The following is a 24,564-nucleotide window of genomic DNA, read 5'->3' on the forward strand; positions in this document are numbered from 1 at the left end:
CCTGTTTCAAGCAGAGAAGCTCACCTTTTATCAGATATAAGTGGCAAAGCTTTGTCTAAGATATCCTATGGGAAGAAAAAGTCCCACTGTCCCAGAAAAAAAATGTTTTTCTCGTTTTTCAAATATTGCCATAGATCAACCTCTAGGGTCTAAAACAATGATAACATGTATCCCTATTTTTTTTACTATGAAACTTGGATAAGACAATAACACCATGCACATTCATGATAAACATCACTCAAAAGGAATACTATATTTTGGTGTGGGCAGTTTCCCATTACAGAATCAATTTAGCTCTAAGGCAAGGAAGGAAGATGGATATGGCCAATATGTAAGATAATGCTCCGTAGCACATCACATCAGATAATGCAAGTCTTGACAGAAAGGACACGTGCCATTTAAGGACATTGTGAAGCCACAATTTCTAGGCAATTTGATTCAGCTGCAGATTGATAGGAGCTAGCAGGGCACAGACTATACAGTAGTTAAGGAAAAAGTGGGCCCTAGCAGGGGGTCAGAGGTAGATGGGGGGAAGAGGTGTGTTCCTGTACTCTGTGAGTCCAAATGGCAGGGTTGCAGATGGTGACAAACAGCTATAATCCCTTTATAGCAAAAAGCAGTCCTTGCCTACCATATTTTTAACACTAGACTGGTCCTTTATAGTCAAAACTAGACAATAATCAGTACCTTTGTCAATAGCTTCTTCAAAGAATAGGGAAAATGAATTCAAACGTTCACGCTTTGAAGACATGTTTAAAGATAACATCTTTATCAACAGAGGCATAACTCTATAAAAATACAATCCTGCTGTCACACAACAATATACTGCAGTTGTGGCTACCATCGTCTTGTGCATCTCTCCAGAGGTACTTTCGGCAAAGCTTTGTGTTTACTTATCTGTCAATTAAATTCCCTCGGCTATTTTATTTATTTTCATATCATTTTATTTAGCATGGGCATGGGTGAAATATTCTCACAGTTCCAAATTTTTAAAATATATAAATGTGCATAATGAAATTCTCTCAAGATTCCTCTCCTAGATATCCACCTCACCTTCCCACAGGCTACCAAAGTTATTAGTTCCTTGTGTTTCTTGAAATCCTTTCAGATACAGTTTAAGCAAATATAATGACTTCTTTTGAATTTAAATAAATGGCAAGAAACACATAGAAAATTTTTCCTATGTATCCTCAGGTCAGACTTTAAATTTGTAATGTTTATTTTTGAGAGAGAGGAAGAGAGAGACAGAATGTGAGCAGGGGAAGGGCAGAGAAACAGGGAGACAAAGAATCTGAAGCAGGCTCCAGTCTCTGAGCTCTCAGCACAGAGCCTGATGCAGGGCTTGAACTCCCGGACCACAAGATCATGACCTGAGCCCAAGTCAGACTCTTAACCGACTGAGTAACCCAGGTGCCCCAGGTCAGACTTTGAACTCCAGATGAAAGCAAAGATGGGCTACAGACAAATCCAAAGAAGGAACCTAAATCTCAAACCCAAATCAACTAGCTGAGGACAAAGGGCAAGAATGGATCCTCATTAGAGCTTGTTCTCTGGCCTTTTCAGGTTAGCTTTTCCTGAGATGCTGAGTCCCAGCGGAGAGGCTAAGCACCCTTTGTGTTTAGAAACAGCTGGGGAAGAAATTGAAGCTCTGTTTCTGAAAACTTAAAAGCAACCATCCCTCAGAAAGGACACTCAAGANAGTTTTTAACGCACAGCTGACTAGACACAACAGAATCATGGCCAAACAATGGCCTCAGACTCCTGGCTGGCAACTTCAGGAGAAAACTAGAGTCATTCCACTTTGAAGGAAACAAAATATTCACAGGTGAAGGTTAATGAGTAAGATGCTCCTTAATTTTTTCCTAAATTATGTCTCCTACTCAAATGTAATGTGTAAGGTACAGTGAGAAACAAAGGTCAATGATTCTGCTAAAATCTTGTCCTTTTAATAGGTATATTTAACTATGTCTATAAAATGTTTTTACCTTGGAGCTACATTAGGAAGTAAAGCAAAGCCAGGCACACCCATGTCTGTCACAGCCAGCTGAGGTGCTAGGCAGAGCCAGCCCATGGCAGTTCCAGACACTTGCTGTCGCCAGGCGCCACCTGACGCTGGAGGAACAATGTTAACAAGGCATGACCTAGAGAGGCAGAGCGGTCATTTTCAGTAGATTACGGTAAGCACAGCCCTGAAGACAGGAACCCATCTGAGTTGCTCATCCTCCAGCAGGTTTGGCTTACATCTTCCCCATAGCATTTTTGCTGCAGACATTTTCATGGCATAACTGATTGGCGGTAAGACAATTGTGCCATAAAAAAAACTACAGAAAAATTTTTTAAAAGGGACCTTCACTTAAAAAGGCATACTGAGGGGTACCTGGTTGGCTCAGTCAGTTAAGCATCCAACTATTGACTTCGGGTCAGGTCATGATCTCATGGCTCCTGAGTTCTAGCCCCACATCAGGCTCTGAGCTGATAGTGTGGAGTCTCCTTGGGATTCTCTCTCTGTGTTCCTCCTCTGATTGTGCTCTCTTGCTCTCTCTCAAAATAAATAAACAAACTTTTAAAAAGGGACATAATGAAACATGAGGTATTAATAACAATTAAAAACACTTTATTATGAAATATAGAATATTTGAGTACATTTAAATGTGTGTAGAGTCATGGCAATACTGAGCAAAGAACTGATTTTGTTTTGTGGATGCCACCTTTGAAGACTTGTCTTCAAAGTCTTTCATTCATAGTATGAGGCTCTTTTTTTTTTATCCTGTTGACTCAATTCCTTGTTCAGCCTCTCACTTTTTCTTTCTTCTCTAAAATCTCTTCCTTCATTAAGAGACTAAACAGTTTCCAAATATGAGGATGCCTATTTGTAACTGAGCTTTGTATCACAGTTACACACAGATACAAAAAGCCTGCCACACTGTTGTTTGTACTTGGCATATTGTCACCTGTCCCATGGTAGACATTCCAAAGCTCTATGGGAAACATGGGCTCAAAGTCTGGGTCTCTGTATGAAGGCTAAAGTTTATGGAACATAAAATGGGAGTACTCAATCAATGAAGAAATGAAACCAAACTGTCAACCAGCTGATGAAATTAACAAACTATCAAACCAAAATGGCAAACAGTTGTTGTTGTTTTTTTTTATCTTTTACGGCAAAATTACCTTATACCACTTATTTATGCAATTGAATATTTGTAGCAAAAATACCTTGCAGCAAGGATGCTTATGGTGAAGCTACCTAGAACTAGTTTGTCTACCCTAAGGAAACTAACACCTTCCACAGTGTTAGTCTTACACATCTGAACTCGCCAGGTGATAACAAATGTCACAAAAATAAGGAATTATTTTTAAAACCTGTGCAATTTTCTCAAATGACTCATTGTGGAGCTGACAATTGAATTTTTGCCTCCCAGTTTGGAATGCCAGGGAGGAATTAGCTTTTTCTTCAAAGTGATGAAAAATTTTAGAAATAGTGGTGGTGGATACACAACACAGTGAAACTAATTAATGCCGCTGAATTGTACACTTAAAATGATTAAAATGACAAATTTTATGTACATTGTACCACAATAAAAATACTTCAAATGAGGTTGGTGGAGTTTTTTTATTGAAAGAAGAGTATTTTTAATGTCCTTGTTTAGCCATCTTAAACATATTCCTCAGTTTTATTCTGGGTGGTTTTTTTCTTTTTTTTTTTTTTACAGTTTATTAGTCTAGGGAATCCTAAATTCTTGAGGCTTCTTCATCTGTACCCCAACAAGAAAGTAACCAATACTAACACTGGTTATTTTGCAGAATCCACAATTCACTTTTAAAAGACAAACTTTAATCCATAACACCTTCTCTTGTTTTCTGTTATGTGTATTTCTTTGACAGTAAACTGCTAAAATAATAATAATAATAATAGCAACAATGAAACCTTTAAAGGAACTAAGAACAATGAAATATGGTAGAAATACCATATTTCTAAATTGTTTTGCTGCAACCAATTGCTTTCGTCCTTTTATGTAAAAGACTTCATCTAAATTACACAGCTATGCAAAGATCCATTGTTTAGTCATGCCACTGCCTTCACAATTTGGTGAAATTGAATGCTGTCCTCTGAATTTCACAGCAGAATTTGTAAAATAATAATGAGGCCCTGCTGTTTCCCCTGGAGACAACTGTGGTCTTTGAAGGGCATCAAATCTGTCAAGTCACTGTCTTGGACACTCACTAATAGAAATAGGAAATTTCTGTAACTTACAAGTTAAACTTGTAAAATAAATCCAGTCCTTCCAAAATGAGCATATGTTGCCTATCTTTATTCTTTCATATTGTTTAATTTAAAAAAAGGGAAATAAGCAATGCTCATTCTGATGGTCAAAGTTTATTTTTATCTTTTATGTTTTTATGTGCTTTGCCCACTGATCAAACAGGTTGATTTAAACATCAATTTCAAACCACGTGGGTTTTTGCATCCAGTGATGAGATTCAAGACTTATTCTAGGCAAGATGGATACAACGTTTGTCATCCGCACACTCGATTGATTCCCTTTTCTGCTCTGTACCCACCTTCTCCTTTCTCTAGCTGTTGTTTCCTGGCTGACCCCTCTCATGATTAAGAGCCTGGTAAGAATCTTAAACTGAATGTTCTCATAAGGCAGACCAGTCAGTCAAACTCCCCAAGCTCCTCACTCACTGGCCAGCGCTCCTTACTCTATCTCACTTGTTCTGCCACAGACCACTCTCACCAACAGTACTCAGTGCTGTATAATCTGCAGTCTCAATCTTCTAAAAATAAACAAACAAACAAACACCATTGTTCTCAATGCCACGCTGAGGGTGTAGCCTAATGAACATTGATGGCCCTTTGTCACCCAATGTGTTATGTACTGCACATCTTTCTTAGAGTTCCTTGAATTTCAGCCACGGACTCATGGCTTTGATTCCCTCAACACCCTAGCCTCCCTTCCCCCAAAACAAGAATGGTAGAATTGTATACACTCTGGCAGCCTTGCTAGGAAAATTATTTTGTGGGAAATCAGTGGAATTTTGATGTCTGCTCAATTCTCAATATTATACCACATAAATCATCACCTACTCATAATGTTGGATTATAAGCAAAGAGTACCTTAAAAAATCAGAAGCCTTTAATTCTACAACACTACAAGATGATGTACAGGTAACCACAGGAAAGAAATTAGAAGTCTCAGTCCCTTGTACGAGGGTTTTGATCTTTGCTTGAACTCCTTAATTTATGAAACACTCAGACCTTTTATTCATTCTGGAACACCTTATGATTATGTGAAAGCACACAATGATTTCTACATCTCCTTTATAACACAAGTGTCATTTTATGTATTTATCACCCCACACGGTTCCAAGCTTTATAAGTAAGTAGAACTATGGAAGCTTAACATATGCCAAAATTATGCTCGGTATCAGGCCATGCCATATTTGAGAAATAAATCTTCCTGTGCAAAAGCCACGCACCAGGAAGAATTAGCAGTGAGTACACACTTACCGTTGATCAGACATGATTCTAAGTGCTTTGTGTGTCTGTTAGATCCTATAAATGGTAGATACTACTATCCCTAATTCACATATAAAGAAATCAGAACTTAGAAGCTGCACAACTTGCTGAAGTCTACAGAGCTAGTAAATTGAGGAGGTGAGGTTATAAGGAGGTATCAAATTACAGTCCCGACTCCTAACTACTATAATATCCCCTATGCCTGTGTATTTGGACATTGGTTTCAACTGTAAAAATCTTGAAAGAATCATGAGACTCCAGGCTCCTGTAGCAGGTGTCCTTCCAAGGATTAGGTAGGAAATGTTCCCTACACCCTTCAGGCACTACTGAGCAGTCTACAGCACTTTCCCCTCCCAGAAAGAAGGTACTTGGATGCAGTCATTAGGGATATTGTAGGAAAAAAATTACATGTAGGTTAGAGTTGGGTAGATTTACCATTCATCCCCTATAATTTCCCAAATAAGAAGATAAAGAATAAAATGTAAAGGAAATGCTTAATGAGCTGGATTTATGATTCATTTTAATTAAGCCATTATCCTCTTATTTTATTATCTATTCCAAGTGGAGGCATTAATGTCTTAAACTTTTCAGCTTCTGAGCACTGGGGCTGACTTAGAAATGAAATATGTTCATTTTGAAATACTCATTGCTATATAATAAAAATAGAGCTACTATGTCTATTTCTCACACTTTTTATTTTAAAATCTGAATCCTGCATATGCCATTAAATAAGTAAGGTGTGGCATCTGTCCAGAGGTGAGTGGGTACTCTTCGTGACCTGTATGTAGTAAATGACTGATGGCCAAGGTTTATTCAGTACCACCTGCCTCAGGCAGGAAGATCCGCAAAGCTTCATGAAAGGCAGCTTTTGGCAAGATTCGAAAGCTGTGTAGAGATGAGAAGTGTGTGTGTCCAGTTTTTAAACCGCTTTCTCATTTTCAAATCTTGCATGTCCTCAAGAGACCTTGTCAAGGTCAAAAGCACAATGAGCTAACCAGGGAAAACCCCAGAGAAAGGCAAGATGTGAAAACAACAGCTGGCTACCTAGAGAATGGCAGCCCTGCTGGCTTGGCACACTTGGACTCTTGCGGTACTCTCTGGAAGGCTCTCTTGTTCTTGAGGCAGGGAAGAGGGAAACCAAAGGGTGAGGAGAAGAAAGGTGAGAGCGATGAGATAAACTATCAAACAAGATGTAGCGGAAAGCAAAGACAAGGAGTAGAAGGAGATTGTAAGGGTACAAAGAAACCAGTAATTATTTGGTTAATTAGAAAATACATGTAACTTTGGATATACTTTCAGCATTCAAGTTCTGAGGAATATATTTCAAAATCTGAATTTTTTAAAGCACTGGCTAAAAGTACCTTTCTGATGTCTAGTCTTTGTATGAAAATAAATTCTGTAGGTACTGCTTGAAATGTTTCTGGATGGCATATCACAGGTGTGTATTTGAACAAAAGCCACAAACGTGAGAATATTCTAAGTTCTTTGACCAGAACACTGCAATGAAAACTGATCATGTAGTTTTATACTCTTCCTATAAATAAAATAGAGATTTATTATATTAGAAAGCTTAGGAGGATAGAGAAATTTACCCACCTTGAAATGTTTTGGTTTAGATTGATGAAATTAGTCATGGAACTATATCATTTCCCTTGGTCTTGTTTCTACATTTTTGATACTTAAACGTAGAAAAAAGTGAATGGAATTTGTTATTAAATCATTATACTTTGAAGATTGTAGAGTTTTCTATTCAATAACTCTCAATTAGTCTAATTAACACCATTCTTTTTTTCAATGGTTTAAAAGACATGACTCCCTTATAGATGCCCTCTAGGTATTAGAGGTACCTTCCTATGTGCTTCAAAAAACGGTTACTGTTCAAGAACACAGCAAAGCTTTTTACCTAATGCTAGTCTTTGGCAGATACCCTATATAGATATATAGATAGCATACTTCATTTTATTTTTTAAAAAGTCTACAAGCATTTTAATGGTTCTTTTCTTTTCTTTTCTTTTTAATTATAGCAGAAAATGGCCCCCGTCTACTCGTAGAAGCAGAACAAACCAAGGTGTTCTCACACAGAGGTGGCAATGTTACACTGCCATGTAAATTTTATCGAGACCCTACAGCATTTGGCTCAGGAACCCACAAAATCCGAATCAAGTGGACCAAGCTAACTTCAGATTACCTCAAGGAAGTGGACGTTTTTGTTTCCATGGGATATCACAAGAAAGCCTATGGAGGCTACCAGGGCAGAGTGTTTCTGAAGGGAGGCAGTGATAATGATGCTTCTCTGGTGATTGCAGACCTCACCCTGGAGGATTATGGGAGATATAAGTGTGAGGTGATTGAAGGATTAGAAGATGATACTGCTGTGGTAGCATTAGATTTACAAGGTAGGTACCTATAAATCATGCTAACCTTGGAAATGATAATTAATCATTTTTCGTGATGAGTAATGTCTAGTGGTTACCACAGTGATAATGTGAGAAATCAGAAGTCCATGAATGGAATGTTTCTGCTCTTTTGTGTTTTGCAGTCTGTCATTGCTTCCAGCTTTCATGTGTGAAATGTACACACAATGGTTATATGCAAAAGTGAAGCTATTTGCAAGTAGGAGAAACGTGCTGTGGAAGTGAATTAACAATACTTGGAAACTGCCTTATGCTTATTCAAAATTTAAATCTCATTACATGGTTATTGAGAGATTCAGATTGGATGCATTTTTATTATGCTTCTAAAATTATCTCAGTTTCAAATAATGGCAACTTTTGTGAAGGACATCTGCTAACTAAAATACATGTAATTGTATTCTATAAAGTAACTGAAAACTTAATTTAACAAAAAAATGCCCTCCAGATTTACTTAAGTAAGTAAGTAAAGAAGTAAACATGTTTAATGGTCCAGAGTCTTTTAGACACCAAATACCAAATATTCAAGGGACTCTGGGGGAATTTTATTTCTTGAATATGTAATCTATGTAGTAGGTTCAAAATCCAAAATGTAGAGAATGCTAAACAATAAAAAATGTCCTCGCCATCCTGCCTCCCTTCTGCCCAAAGCCCACCATCTATATGCCCCACTGATAGGGAACTCCTCTCTGTTTCTCATGTATCTCAAAACATTCTCATATTTATGAATTTCAGTGTTTCTTTACACTGAAGGATGAATATCGGCTAAATTGTTGGAACACGTTCCTTCCTTATGCACATAAACTATAGGTGTATGTTTATTAGAAGCTCCTTTCACATCCTAGGACAGATGTGTGCCTTTGGAAGAGAATCTGTTTGGTCCACTAACACATCACTGATGATTTGACCTTCTAAAGCCCATAGAATCCCATCACGTGTATGGAGATTCATTAGCTTTACATATCTAATAGATTTGTACAATGTCATAAAGTACATTTTTGTGACCTTCTTTGTCGTAGTTGTAGTTCTTGGCTCCTGATTACATGTCACCTTGTACTTTCAGTTTTTATTGATTTATATTAATATCCATAAACATTAGCATTATTCAGGATGAAAGAAGTGATTGGCTTAGAGAAGACAGTTAATCATCAAATATGAATTGACAGCCAATTTCCTTTCTTGAAGGAGCATTAGACAGTGAACATAGCCTTGAGCTAATAGTACCAAGACTCTTAGGTTAGTTCCATCTCTACCAGTATGAGTTTTATAACTAGGGAAAGTTATTTATCCTTATGGTACCTGGCTTCCTCTTCTATCAATAATACGTTGAACTATTATTACCCATTCAGTTACTTTTTCTTCTAAAATTCTGTTTACATACCATTTATTTCCTAAACCTAAATAATTCACAACCATATTTACTGCCTCCCCACATTTGTTTTAAAATCAAATTTTAAGTGAATAGAAACCAGTATAATTTGCCAGAAATGGAAAGAAACCGCAAAAATAAACACAACTAATATAAGATACTTCTATAGTCCACCTGGGTACCTGTGTGCTCATAGCTTTGAGCATGAAGCCTGCTCTACCTTTGCTTGAAAAGGAGATTCAGCATATGTTAGAGGATAATGCACTCTAAGGTCAAGTTGAGACTGTATTCAAGACATAATTAGAGGTGCTGAAAAGGAACTATAAGAAGAATAGTTTTTCCTGCCTGGGCTCTGTACCATGCCAAATTGCCATGTTTTCCATGCAACTGGAACTTCCCTACCATATAACCCATAAGCATAAGAGCCGAGTAACTGTGTCCAAGAAACCAATTTAACTGATAAATATTTTTCCAAGGACTGTTTTGGTGCCAGGAGATGTAAAGATTTCCAAACCTTGTTTCTTTTATTCAAAAGTCTTATAGGCCATTAAAGATTCTCATACACTTTTAAAATAAGGCAGAAGTTATAATAGTGTAGGTCAGCTACACTTGAATTAAAATAAATAAATAAATGAAATCAGGTAGAATTTGGTAAAGTAAGTGGGTACAAACCAACTGCTATAATTGTAGGTACTATGTATTTTGCCCACATTCAGTTTTCCCACTTGACACATGAGACTTGGGGAAAACTCCTTTTCTAAGGTAACACGGCTAGTAGCAAGAGTGAGAATTGAAATTTGATACCAAGACATTGGGAAAACCCTATGCCTTTATCCACTATGATCCAGGGATTCATAGGAAGGACAAATTCTCTGTTGGAGACAAGACCAGAGGCTTCAAAAGGACAGCAGTCTTTGGCCGCTCCCAGCCTGACAGGATTCCTAAAGTCCCCAGAGTTATTTGGGAGATAACCTACAAACTATACCTTGGTCCTACTGCATTAATTGGTGTATCCATGGTAGCTCTTCAATTCCCCTCACTGCAGACAGTGGTTTTCCAACTTTCTTGAGTGCTGCAGAAAGTGTAGAAGCCGTTAGTAACCAGAGGACCTGCCTTGAAAAAGCTATTATTTTAACAGTTAGCCTTATACCCATTTGCGAGCAAGTGAAGAAAATACAGATCTTCAAAGAATAAAATTGGAGTTCTACCCTGAGCCTTCCCCTTCCTCTCCTAAGCTTACACAGCTCTCCATTTAGCACTAGTCACATTTTGTCTTGTAAATATTTGCAAACTTGCTTGTTTCCATTTGCTAACTACAATCTACTTGAAGGCATTCAAGTGCCATGAACACAGTTGGTGCTCAGTAAATAGTTTACAAGTGACTGAATGTTAGATAAACTGGGTTTTAACTTTTAAATACAAAAAACAAAATGTGAATGCCATGGAAAGCACTCTGAAAGAAGCAACACTTGATTTGGACCATGAAAGATGAATTGGTCCTTCCAAAGGGTAGAGAGTGTGAAAAAGCAAGGGAGAGGGCCTTCTTGGGTATGACAGAGAAATTCCTGGAAGATTAAAATGTGAACAACAGATGCCATAGACAGTCAGTATCCACATGGACTGGTTTAGGGCTCTAAGCTCAGCAATAGGGTGAGGTGGAAATTTTTATTATAGCCAATTTCAAATATTTGGAAAGTATAAAGACTGTCCAGCTTCAAAAATTATGATAATGGCATCTTATAGTATCTTGCTTTATATAATCCTATTCCTACTGAATAATTTTCAAGTAAAACTCAGAAAGCATAGTATTTTATCCACACATGCTGCAACAGGAGATAAGGACTCATCTTTTAAAATGAAATTACAAAAAAAATTAAGACAGCCATTGGAGAATAAAACTTGAGGAGCTCGCTTGCTCACCTGAGGATAGACACTGGAAGTGACTTGATAGCTTCCACATAGTCTGGGATAGAGGAGTAAGGTGCAGTCTCAAGGCTAAGATAAACTGCATGTGGCAAAAGGAAGCTTGCAGTTATCACTTACTAGCTCCACCCCAGTTTTTGACTTGTTTTCATTATCAGCTTTGTGCTTACATGAGACCATCTACCAATCAGGCAAGTTTCAGTCAAGCTCCTTGTCAATCTGCTCATGTGCATAAATAAGAGCAGGGAAGAGGGAAGCCTATCATTTTAAGTGTCATGACTATGCTTCCTTTTCCACTGTGATTGTACAATGTCTTAAACGATATTGTCCTTTATTACAGACTAAGTGCTATGTTCTCAAAAGAATTTTTCCAATTAGGAAAAAGTCATTCTTCTTCGAGATGTCCAAATTATATGCTTTGGGTTTATATTACCAGATTTTATTCTGTTTTGGATTCAAATTTTTACATGTGTAGTATATGCATATCAAATCATGAGCTCTTTTCACTAATAGGTCATACCCCAAATCTGTATCCTAGAGAACACAGCACAGTGCCCTGCTCTTAAATTTTTTAAATATTTATTTACTTTTGAGAGATAGAATGCAAGTGGGGGAAGGGCAGAGAGACAGAGTATAATGTATAATGAAGAGATTCATGTCACCAGAATTAAATGAATAGTTGGGTCTACAGAATTCATCTCAACAATCAACACATATATAAATAGAGCTATGAAAAACAACATGATATCTTGCTTCCAATCTTCCATTGTATTGGTTTTCCACTGGTAACAACAGCTCCAGGTATACAAAAATATAGTCTGAGAACTTTTACAAATAGAAAAATAATTTCAGATACGTGTATAGGACTGATAGGCACTGAAGACAGTGAAATAATACTCTATGGCTTCTGTCTTTTTATTACTCAACATATTTACTTTATAAGATTACTGAAATTTATATTAGCTTTCATATGGGCCATGGTATGAACATCTTTATGTGTCTAACAAATTGATATTTGCCAACAACTAGGAAGAATTGGACTGCAAAATTATTAATATTAATGAATGTGTTTTCAAAACATACTTTGACTAAGTGAACTCACATCATTTGCTATTATCCTTTTCCACACAATATGTCATTCTTATTAATCTCCTTTGTAGTGATACATACCATCCCTTCATGGGAAAAGATGTGGTTTTTGGTAACACTGTGACATGTAAGTATAAAATAATCATACTTGAAAAATAATCACACACCCTTAGTGTTCACATGTGGGAATTTAACTTTTCTTATTTTTGTAATGCTGGATAAAAGCAATAACCATTTGACCCATAATTCATCTGTAGGAAATGTAGAAACATTTTTCCACAGGGCCAAGGTTTCTGCAATTATAGTCTTAGATATTAAAGTCTTAACTCGATAGAAACAAAACAAGTAAATAAATAAAATGGTAACAAACATGTAGCTCCAGAAATGCCCCTGCTTGTAAGAAACATCTGATTATTGAAATATGTGCACCAAATGTGCTCAATACAGTGAAACTTTTACAACTTTGGCTAAGACATAGAAATTGATCATGATTTGCTTGGAATATACTCCTTCCATAATCATCAAACATCAATTAAAATTCAAGTAAATCTTTTAAGTTGGTATAACAATAAGTTGACCATTTATTCCTACAATTGAAAAATAACAAAGTTGTAATATAGGGTTTCACTTTGATTTTAAGAAGGGGTTGCATGAAGTTATGTTAAATTTGAAAGCAACTTAAATAAAAATAAATTACACTAAATTTGGAACGGAATCAATCATATTTCAGTAATAGTCAATCATTAATCAAGAACAAACCACTAAAGATAATTTTTTCCTAATGTCCATGAGAGTCCACTAAATACACCATGGTGAATTTAAACCAGAAAGATTGTCTAGGCCTTTAAAATCATTACAAATTAAAATATCCTACATTCTCCCCTATTCCCATCTTGAGACATTTGGGAAACAAAATCCAACCCAAATGGTTTCTTTCTCTCTCCAGATTGAAATGCTTTGAGATTTTTCTTTCACTTGGGGTCTAGCTGCCAAGGAAATCTCTACTGGATAAATGAATTATTTCTCTTTTCATGGGCATTGCTGGAGTTCTGAGCAAAGAGGATGAAAGGCATGAGTGGACAGGGAGGGCTATAGCAGATCCTTCCCAGGACTAACTGGGGTTCTTAGCCAGATGCCTGGAAATAACTCTTCTTAGATAGAACCATCTCAGGCTCCCCTCCACCCCCATCACTGCAGGGTGCAGTGGCAACTGAGAGAGTCTTTTCCTCCTTCCTTTTGGCTCTGATTCAGCTTACAGATCCCTCGGCCAAGAACCTGAGAAGGCAGGATGAGATCAGGAAGCCTTCCTGGATCTCTGCCTCCAGTGAAGAGTGCCAGCTGGATTGCCCTAGAGGGACAAACGTGTCCTGCAGAGGCCTTGGGTGGACAGGACTTGATTTAGGCTATTGAAATTTCTTCTTGTAGAGTCTTCTAGGACAACTTATAAAAGGAAACATTTCCTGTGTCCTGGTTACACTATTAGTGAATTCTACATTCATCTTGAGTACGGTCTGCGGTCTCATGAAATAGCACTTGTGATATAACCTACCAAATTACTGTGTCACTGGGACACTTTTTCATATTCCACATGCTCAAGTGTTCATCATTTCTAATTATATTAAAAAATCCAAGGCAAGGCCTTGAATAACCACTCTAAATTAATAGTCTTCTATTTATTTTTTTGTAATGTTTACTTATTTTTGAGACAGAGAGAGAGACAGATAATGACTGGGGGAAGGGCAGAGAGAGGGGGACAGAGGACCTGAAGTGGGCTCTATGCTTACAGCAATGAACTTGATGTGGGGCTTGAACTCACAAACCATGAGATCATGACCTCAGCCAAACTCCAACACTTAACTGACTGAGCCACCCAGGTGCACCCCCTTTTTTAATGTTTATAAATTTATGGGGAGACATTTTGATGCAGTGGTCCTTCTTAAAGTCCGGCAAATGATACAACTTTGCTTCCTTGTGATGTAATTCTTACCCTTTAAGGAAATTGCACAGAAAGTTATGAGACGGCTAAATGACCCTTGGTGATTATTTAACCAAAAAGAATGCTTTTGGAAAGCCATTGCATCTTCCCAGGTGAAGTCAAGCGCCGAAGTCATACTGTTCACATTCGTTAAGTGTTTTCACGCTCTCAAATATTTCACTTAATTCGTTGGCATTAATTCAAAAGATGTTTATTCTGTATCTACCTTGTATAAGCTAAGCTTTGGGAAGGTTTTTCTGTTTTTATATTTGAAATAAAAAATGTTTTTAAAAGCTAGCTTCAATTTTCAACATATGAATATGGAAGCTGAAAATACTAATATAAATATTTTTTAACGAAAACTCTCATTTTAGTTGTGCCATTCGAGGACAGAAAAAAAATAAGATTAAGGGCTACACTAAAAGTTGAAACGTATTACGAGTTATAGAGCGCCTGGGTGGCTCAGTCAGTTGAGCCTCCGACTTCAGCTCATGTCCTGATTTTGTCATTTGTGAGTTCAAGCCCCACATCAGGCTCTGTGCTGACACCTCAGAGCCTGGAGCCTGCTTCAGATTCTGTGTCTCCCTCTCTCCTTGCCCCTCCCCCACTCACACTCTGTCTCTCTCTCAAAAATAAATAAACATTACAAACATTTGTTTTTTAAAAGGATAAAAGTCAGGATACTCACTATGGAGGTTGTGCCACACTGGAAAGAATGATCTTATTAATATGAAATAGGGTGCTTAATTAGGTTTTTGTTTGACATGTAAACTCACTTTAGAGTTTCTCTAAATAAGAAACCCCCTAAGGGAAAGTATCTTACTTGCAAGTGTTTAGGAATATATGTAAAAGCAAGTATATACCTACATTTGAATCATCTGTTACCATGTTTGTTCATATATTTAAAAGGCTATACTAAGCTAATTACTAATTATGTGAGAATGATTACTAAGAAAAACATGGAGAAGAACAAAATACCTTCTCTCTGAGCACTATTTCTATACCCTGTACCGCTATTAGTATTCAATACTGACTTTTTCCCAGCTGCAAAGGACTCAGTAGAAATCCATTTTAAGATGAGTGACCAACAACAGAAGGTAAATTCTCAAGGAGGGCTATTTAAAAATATAACCTGTAGATGAATCATTCCAGAAAGGAGAATTTTAAGGCTTGAATGGAACTCTTAGCAAAAGGGTAAATCACTGAATGTATGAAACTGCATAGCTCACTGTGACATGCTCAGAACCAAGACGCTGTTGATGGGGAAAAGGGACCATGAGAAACCATTGCAAGTTGACCATAAACTGCAATTTCAACAGATGGAGATTCTACTATGCTTTCACCAATCAAGTGGCATTTGCTTATAGTTCCTTCCTGTACCACTAATCCCTTGGCCTCTCCTTTGGACAGGTGTGGTATTCCCTTACTTCCCACGACTGGGGCGCTACAATCTCAATTTTCACGAGGCACAGCAGGCTTGCCTGGACCAGGATGCTATGATCGCCTCCTTTGACCAGCTGTACGACGCCTGGCGGGGCGGGCTGGATTGGTGCAATGCCGGCTGGCTCAGTGATGGGTCTGTGCAGTATCCTATCACAAAGCCCAGAGAGCCCTGCGGAGGCCAGAACACGGTGCCCGGCGTCAGAAACTACGGGTTTTGGGATAAAGATAAAAGCAGATATGATGTTTTCTGTTTTACATCTAACTTCAATGGTAAGCTATTAACTGTACTGCCTTCTTTCCTTCCCGGGTCCCAGGGGACCAATGCGTACTTACCACACTCAACTTCCTAACCTTACCAGTCAGAAAAGAACATGGCTTTGATGTATTGCTCCAGTTTGAAAAAATGGAAAGTTCTTTAATGTCCTAATTTCAAAAAATATCCATGCAGGGCAAGCAAAAATGCATATTTCTATTATTCCTGGGTTTTATTGTATCTGATTATTATAAAATAGTTTAAATTGTGGTATTGTAGGGAGTCTGTTTCTTATTGACAAAGATGATACTGCCACTGTGAGCGAGAGAGGTGTGTGCCCTGGGACACAGAGCTTTCATGAAGTAAGGGTAGATTCTGAGTCATGCTCTCCTTCTCTATATTACAAAGCCAGTTATGTTCAGAGTTGATCAGCAAAGTGCACCGTAAGGAGGAGAGCTCAGAGTAAAGACAACTTGGCAAGAAAACTAAGTAGCAATAACACTGGAGGTGAAAGCAGAAGAGGGATCAGGTTGCCTCGGTGTTGCTTACTCCCTTCCATGTAACCCCCAAGCCTGTCTTGTTCCATCCAAACCCAGCTACATCATTTGTGGGGCCCGGTGACAAATGAAAATACGGGCTCCTTTTTCAAAACGTACGATTTTTTAGATGGTGACAGCAGCAGGTTACTCCAAGCATAGGGCCCAGGGTAACTGCACAGGTCACACATTCATAAAGCAAACACTAGACCCATCCTTTTATATTGTAGGTCCCTAATGATATGCTGTGGGAAAAACAGCACGGATCAGGGATCAACAAACTTTCTGTAAAGGGCCAGATAATAAATATTGGTTTTGTGGGCCACATGGTCTCTGTTGCAACTACTCGGTGTGGTTTGTACACTGTAACACAAAACAGCCATAGACAGTTTTACACAGATGGGTGCAGCTCTGTTCTAACAAGACATCAGTGGACTCTTGAGGACTTCTGGTGTGGATGACAGACCTAACCTTGCAGCGAATGTTGCAGTGGCCTCTACCTTTTCTCCAAATCACACTGTCTTAGCCATGGAAGAAATGGCAAGCATTAATTTAGACTTCAATAATCTATAGGTAATGGAGGGCAAGAAGACATCACATTACAGTGTATAATCAGATGAGAGAGTCTGATTATGTTCTATTTGAAGCTACAAGTCTGAAAGAATCTTCAGTGTTTCACCACAGTCCATTGATGTCATACTTCATACATCGTATGCATGTTTAATACACACTGAAGCCATTTCAGTATTTAACTTCACTCAATAATTGGTTGAGACTAACTTGCTCTTTCTTGGGAAGTGAGGAAATGGTTAGGTGTCAGGGCTCCCATGGAGGGAAATTGAAAAAAAATAAATTCATCCTCTTTGCCAGTAAGTGAACAGACTGGATTCACATTCTGAGTCCGCACTATTTATGGCAAGTGACTTCCTGTATTTTTTGCATTTTCATACTGTAGTCTCTGAATTAGAATAATGTCTTATTGATACCTGTAATGAAAAGGACTTGAGGGCTTTTGAGTTTTTTTAAATGGACTTTTATGTCAGGAATGTTTTTTGATCTTTTCACATTCAAATTTTGCCTCTCCAGAAAATTGTGCTGGGGTTCAGTCTTGCTACAGCTAGAATTTAAATAGCTCTTGCTTTTAACATGGAATTCTGTCTTCTCTAGTGCTACAGAAGGGCCCTTTGAGTCACTAATTAGCTAACAGAAACTGCAACTGTCATTTCCCTTTTCTGTTTTAATGCCATAAAAGGGCATGTCTGATCACATAGTAAGGGGCAAGGGATAAGCTAATTTAATGGCGAGTGACTGAGGGGCACTACATTGAACTGACAACCCTATGTTCTCGAAGCCTTACAGACATTGCTTTCTATCCCCCTTCATGGAGAAACACTCCCATGTGGCCTCCTTCCATCTCTGTGTGGCTCAGCCGCAGACACGCCCAGTGACTCTCTCCTCCTCTCCACAGGCCGTTTTTACTACCTGATCCACCCCACCAAGCTGACCTATGATGAGGCGGTGCAGGCTTGTCTCAATGATGGTGCTCAGATTGCCAAAGTGGGCCAGATCTTCGCTGCCTGGAAACTTCTGGGATATGATCGCTGCGACGCAGGCTGGCTGGCGGATGGCAGTGTCCGCTACCCCATCTCCAGGCCAAGGCGGCGCTGCAGTCCTACTGAGGCTGCCGTGCGCTTCGTGGGGTTCCCAGATAAAAAGCATAAGCTGTATGGTGTCTACTGCTTCAGAGCATACAACTGAGGGTGCCCCTAGAGCACATCAGTGTCAAGGTCATTAAGAACATGTGAAAGGTGTTTTTTTTTCTTCAATACGAACTCATGCAAGTTACCAAAACTGTGATAACCCTTTTTTACTTACTGTAATGAGTCATTTTCATAAAGACCAATTCATTAATTTTTTTTGTAAAGCTATCATTCAATATCTATTATAAATTAATATAATTTTGAGGGAAGCGCTATACAAGGAGGCTTTAGAGCCAAACTGTTTCAGCTACATCGTCCCAGCAAAGTATCCTTTCATGAACGGGCACGCGATAGCTTGAGGATTGTTAGGATTAAGTTAAGGGAGGCACTGGCTACTCAGAGCAGCAGCTCCCACAAGCACAAATTTTTCACATTTGTACAATTTTCAAATGCACTACAATGAGCATATTAGAGCAACAGATTTGAAATACAGGCTTCTTTACATAAACCCAGATTCTGAGAGATTGCACAAAACTCAGTTACACATGGGAACAATCTACACTTTTCTAAAAGGTATTCTTTCAATTCTCCAATGGACAGAATGTTTTACTCTTAAAACTCCTGCCTTTTGACCAAAAGAAACCAATAAATAAATTCATACGGACTCCAATGCATATTAACAAGCACAGTTAAAACTCCTTAATAACCCCATTTATATGAAGTATGAAACGTAAATAAGCAGATAATATTTAACCAATGAGAGACTCCTATCTTCTTTTAATTAAAATTACACATACCTGAGAAGAATTGTTATATCTTTTGAGTAGCTTTACTGAGTTATATTTAAATTCTAAGGGCCGTTTGCTAAGCAGCATTAGCATCTACTCAGGGCAGTTATATAGATAAACTGCTGGACAGAAAAAAACTGTAAAATTTAGCAGCTTGACTTTATGTTAGCTTATGAAATATTATTGTCCTATAAAAATAACTTTAAACTATTTAATATTTCCTTATTTACCTTACACAAAAAAAATTTACATCACAAGAGTAGTGTATAACTATACACTTGCCTAAACAAGAAATATGGAGCCAACTTTCAAAACCCTTATTATTCTTATTTGTATGTTTACTAGAAAGCCCAACTGGTGCCTGTGTGGCAGGGGAAGTGAACAAGTAGTTCTAAACCTTCCTCCATGTAGAAAATGTGGTCAATGTTGTCACTTTCCTTGCTGGTCATCATTAGGCTTAAATGAAACGCAGAAGCTCTCATCAAAGAGTTTACACTAAAATCTTTGAGGCTTTAAATGAAAGGGTAAGGTCAGCTTCAGAAAAACAACTTTAGACATTAGCAGTTCCAAAATTAAATAAAGCTCTGTTTTCCTATATTTTTATGACTGTTGAGACCCCGCAGGGACCAATATTTGTATTCAAATTACATTTCATGGTTTCCCATTGTTTCACAATGAGTTCCAATAAATGGGATTTAGTATAATAATCCAAGTATGACATAGCTGGTATGCTTTCATGAATGTTTTTATGTAGATTTTCTTCCCATGAACATGAGTAAATAAATCTGTTTCCTGAATTGACTGTGGTTGCATTTAAAGCTCTGTAATAATTCTAATAAATTTACTCTATATAAATGTAGAGTTACACGTGTGGAAGGTATAGAACAATCGGAAGTCCATGAAACCATAATTATCTTCATACATTATCTAGACAAAATATTGTAAATAAAAGTAGACCATTTCTTTGTCAAAGTAGATCTGGGAAATATCAGATGCTTTAATATTAAAAGAGGACAATGTATGCATGCACTTTTTACATTAGGTTGGATATGCAAATTGTACAAAAATATAAATCCAAAGAGATTGCAAAGTTTAACTCTAACACTGCTGATATAACTAGAACTCAAACTTCTAAATTAAAAATACCTGAATGGTCTAGGAAAAGATGAATATATTATTTAAAGAGGGGTATCTCCAAAATAGCAAATTTAACACCGCAAATATGGGGGTTAGCTCATTGGAGGAAGCCCATACTTGAATGATTATGACCCACATTATAAGAATTTTATGGGAAATGCAAGTGGGAACAAATTTCTATTGAGGCAGATATATAATTTTCAGTTATTGCTGCAGAACTCTACCTTTATAATATTATGCATAGTAGTATTTCTTAACTTTTGAATACTTACTAGTATTGGAATTGGTGCTGATCAAAATCTCTGGAGTGACTGTTAGCTAAATAAAATCTATTCTGATTGCACACCATTTTTCCATGCTTGTAAAAAAAACAAAACAAAACAAAAAAACCTTAACAGAATGAATACTGCTGGGCAGAATTTTTATCTTCTGACTTCCCTCAAAGGACTAGAATCCTCTTATCCCTTTGGACTCCAACCTGAATAAGGGTTTTTTTAATGTTCTTATTTTGCTGTTTTCCACCAGTGTCTATTTTCCTACTTCATTCTCCAAGATATCTCACTGCGAATTTCTAAAAAAGAAAAGTTATCCTAATACAATTCCTAACAGAAAGTCAGTACAGCACTGACAAATTCAGAAATTACTCCTCAGACTTGGGTTCCAAGAGCATCAGAGGGATGAGATGGGAGTCTGGGTTAGGAAATCCCATTTTGATCATTTTGCCCATAATTAACACGTGTGGCCCGTATAAAGAGCAAAGGTGATTTGAAAATTTCACTGAGATACCTACGTTTAAAAACACAAACAAAAAGAAATGATTCATATGAAAAGAAGGAATAGGAATGAAAGTAAGTCACATTAACACTGGAAACCATCTTTAAATGACTGCTACCATATTTTATCACAGTAACTGTTAGTCAAATATGGTATTTGTAAATTTAAACTTTCTGTCATAGAAAGGGGGCCGGTACCTGTTAAACTTTATTGTATGCAATGATGTAGTTGCTTATTATTTTGGCAATTAGAAGTAGACTCAAAGGAGATTCTGATTTGGTTGCTGGCAGCCATACTGGGTTTCTTGATTTCAGTGCTCCAAAGAATATGGTGGTCTCATGGAGTAGCTGACCACTAAGGAGGAGAGGATTTAAAGGGAATTACCTATCAATTTTCAGCATAGACGGCATCAAGAACAACCAATGGATAACTGACATAATTTTGTAGAGAAGTGAACTGTCTCATAGCTCACTACTGCCAGAGCAGCAATGATGTACAACAAAAGAAATGAAAAAGTCAGAGTCATTAAACCACCTGATTAAGAGAACAATCAGTATTTAAAGGCATTTAATACCTACTGAGTACAAATCTGAGGAGAAAAACCAATCTGTATTACCAAAAAAAAATGTTTTCATTTTCTGTAAGATACAATGAACTGGTAAACAAACATTAAAAGTCAATTTTGTGTTACTGCAGTATCTTTTGATTCTTCTGAGTTGTAGAATCTTAGCTATTATCCTGTGGTCCAAATCTGTAAGTACATCATTCCAAGAAAGGACATTTAACCCATTCTTGTTTTGATACATTTCAGTTCAAATTGTGAATATATAACATTTTCCATTTCCTATTATTTTTGCAAAGTTAAGGGGGGAAAAGTTGCATACCTATAATAATGATAAGTCTGCAATAGTGTGCCCCCAAATCTATTGGTCTTTTTAAAAAATCTTTTTATATGATTCAACTCTTTTGCTCACCAGGTTAGCAATTCCAGAAATCTGTAGTGTTGATTAAAGTAATATGCTTGCGACACTTTAGGACTTCAGTTATTAGTAGTGAATTAAAAGAAACAACTTTATTTTCATAGTAAAGTTTGTATACTCTAATAACAAGGAATATATTTTTCAGTGTTTCCATCCCTTCCCTGAATTTTCAACATGGAAAATAGTTTCTGGAGAGTGCTAGTATATAGAAACAGATTCTTGGGTGCAAGAGTCAATTGCTGGTGGAATGACTTGAATGCAAACCCACCCAAGCTAGTTTGAGTCACTGCCATTCAAACAGGAAAATATTCCTGTATTTATGTGGAAAACAATGAACAACCTTGGAAAAGAAAGTCCAAGGGCAAATAAGAAATGAAATAATCTTTAAATGTTTAACTTCTGACAGAGACAAAGGGTATCATCTTCAACTTGGCCAGCAAATTTCATGTATGACTATTGCCCAGTCAAATACAAAGTCTGCTTGGTACTAGTATTGAAGGGTCCTATGGAATTCCATAGTGCTTCAATATAAACAAGTTAAACTGTTCACATGTGATGTCCTTAGTCCCCTACCAAGTGATAACGCCTAATACCGAGACTATTCTGAAATAAAAGGGACCCTGTCCAGGACGGTCAGATATGTAAGGAGACTAAAAACAGTAAAGGATTATGGGGTTGTATGAGGGAGCTAAGGATGCACTAAAAAGATACTGATACCAAAAGTTTAAGAAAAGGGTATTTCCTTTCCTATCTCAATTTATTGGGTTTTCTATTTAGAATTACTTAGAGACACAGCTTAAGGTGGCTTTGTAGTCTTTGCTTCTCTGTAAGGTGATATATTTAGGAAACTGACAGCAGGCTATGCACTCCAATCTTAGGGAGGAAATTCACTGCACACATTTTTTTTCACTAAAGAAGCAAACAAAGCTTATTTATTTTCCCTATATTTCTTTTAGGCCAATAAAGTTTGTCACCTCCATAGCCACTCATCATCTGAAACAACTTGGGTCAGCCCAGGGGGTGATTCCATGTCTTTCTTGAAATCAACCAATTTTCCTTTTCCATTTATCTCTATCCACTGGGGCTGTTTAGTATTGCATGCTTTAGCTATTAAAAGATGGCTCTTTATTTAGCTGGTATCTGACTACAGGCTGAGCTCTGTTTATGTAGGGGAGTATTCCCAAAGTGGAGGAAAAGCTCAGATTCCCCATTTCCCTAACAATGAAAAACTATTGGCTTTAACAACAAATACAAGATTCTTGGATGGCAAAAGAATTCTAAGAATGTTTTCTTCCCATATTTTTCTTTCTAAGGAAAGGGCCCAATCACCTGTTCTTCATCCTGCTTGAAATATCTGGGTTTTTAAAATTTGTTTGTTTGTTTGTTTGTTTGTTTTAAAATTTTTCTCCTTTTGATTTTGGTCAATGAAAATTCTGCCTACCAAAACTCACATATATGCAGAGAGTGAGTTTGAGGTTTTAGTCTTTGAATGGCTCTTCTTTGAAGATGTAGAGTCTTGCATGTGAATCTAAAATGGAGTTTGCAGAATGACACATTTACTATTCTGATAAATAAACACATTCATGTGTAATGATTGCTGTGAGCCCAGAGGAAAGATAAAGTCCTCTGTGATTCTTCCTGTGTTTGAGTTCTGCCAAACAATATCCTTACTCCATGGGAAGATACTCCTATGAAGAGAGCCATATTTCAAATGGCTGAGAAGCAAAATCTGTTGTCACAATAGAAATAATGTTCTTAAAGCCAACCTCTAAATTCAAAATACATGAACATTTAGTAATCTGTTGAAGTGATTGTATTAGGCATACTGCAATTACCTAGGGAACTTCAGAAAAATGTGAAGATCTGTATCTCTCCCCCAACATATTATGGTGAAAGGTGCAATCTGGACTTCGGGAATTTTTATTTTTAGGTGTTTTAATGCTTTATTTTTATTTATTTTTGAAAGACACAGAGAGAGTGTGAGTGGGGGAGGGGCAAGGAGAGTTGGAGACAGAAAATCCTAAGTAGGTCCTTACTGTCAGCATGTAGAGCCAAAAGGGGGCTCAAACTCACAAACGGTGAGATTATGACCTGAGCAGAAATCAGGTGCTTAAACAACTGAGCCACATGGGTGTCCCTGGACTTTGGGAATTTTTAAATCACCCACCCCCAACCACAGGCAATTCTAATATGCAGCCATGGTCAAGAACCACCAGTCTTAAAAGATTTAAGATAAGAAATTAAAGCCATTCAACTCATATATGATTCAGTTGATATTTGTAACTCACAATTAAAAATAATTTTTAAACTAGGATAATTCATTTGAGTTTATTGAACTTAGAATATTCTTCCAATATAAATATTTAATTCATTCAACTTCTTCTTTTTCTTCCACTTATAGTTCCCATTATGTCAGCAAATGTGTATCTAGTTAGATTTTATCTGTCTGCCTGCCCTATTATTGTTGATCCTTCTATAAAAACTAATTGAAATTATTTATATTCCATCCTGAAATCAAACTCTATCCTTTCTAAAGTACTGGGCTGTACCAATAACTGTGTAGAATATTTGGGGGACAAGAATTCAAACTCAATGCTGAAGGTGATGGCTTCTGAGATTTCAGTTATATCTCAGGGGGAAAAAAAAAAGATCCAAGCCCACTTTC

General features: G+C 37.2%; 1 protein-coding gene across 1 annotated transcript in view; it reads left to right on the plus strand.

Moving 5' to 3' along the window:
• Window positions 1–21,614, plus strand: part of HAPLN1 (hyaluronan and proteoglycan link protein 1) — a 72,073-nt gene extending 50,459 nt beyond the window's left edge. The window contains exons 3-5 of the mRNA XM_077759846.1: window positions 7,546–7,917; window positions 15,699–16,001; window positions 17,989–21,614. Of these exons, the coding sequence (XP_077615972.1) occupies window positions 7,546–7,917; window positions 15,699–16,001; window positions 17,989–18,278 (965 nt within the window). The 3' untranslated portion in view covers window positions 18,279–21,614. The remainder of the gene's footprint in view (window positions 1–7,545; window positions 7,918–15,698; window positions 16,002–17,988) is intronic.
• Window positions 21,615–24,564: the final 2,950 nt, after the last annotated feature.

This window comes from Crocuta crocuta, unplaced genomic scaffold, assembly GCF_008692635.1.
Source record: "Crocuta crocuta isolate KB4526 unplaced genomic scaffold, BGI_CrCroc_1.0 scaffold162, whole genome shotgun sequence".
Taxonomy (NCBI): Eukaryota; Metazoa; Chordata; class Mammalia; order Carnivora; family Hyaenidae; genus Crocuta; species Crocuta crocuta.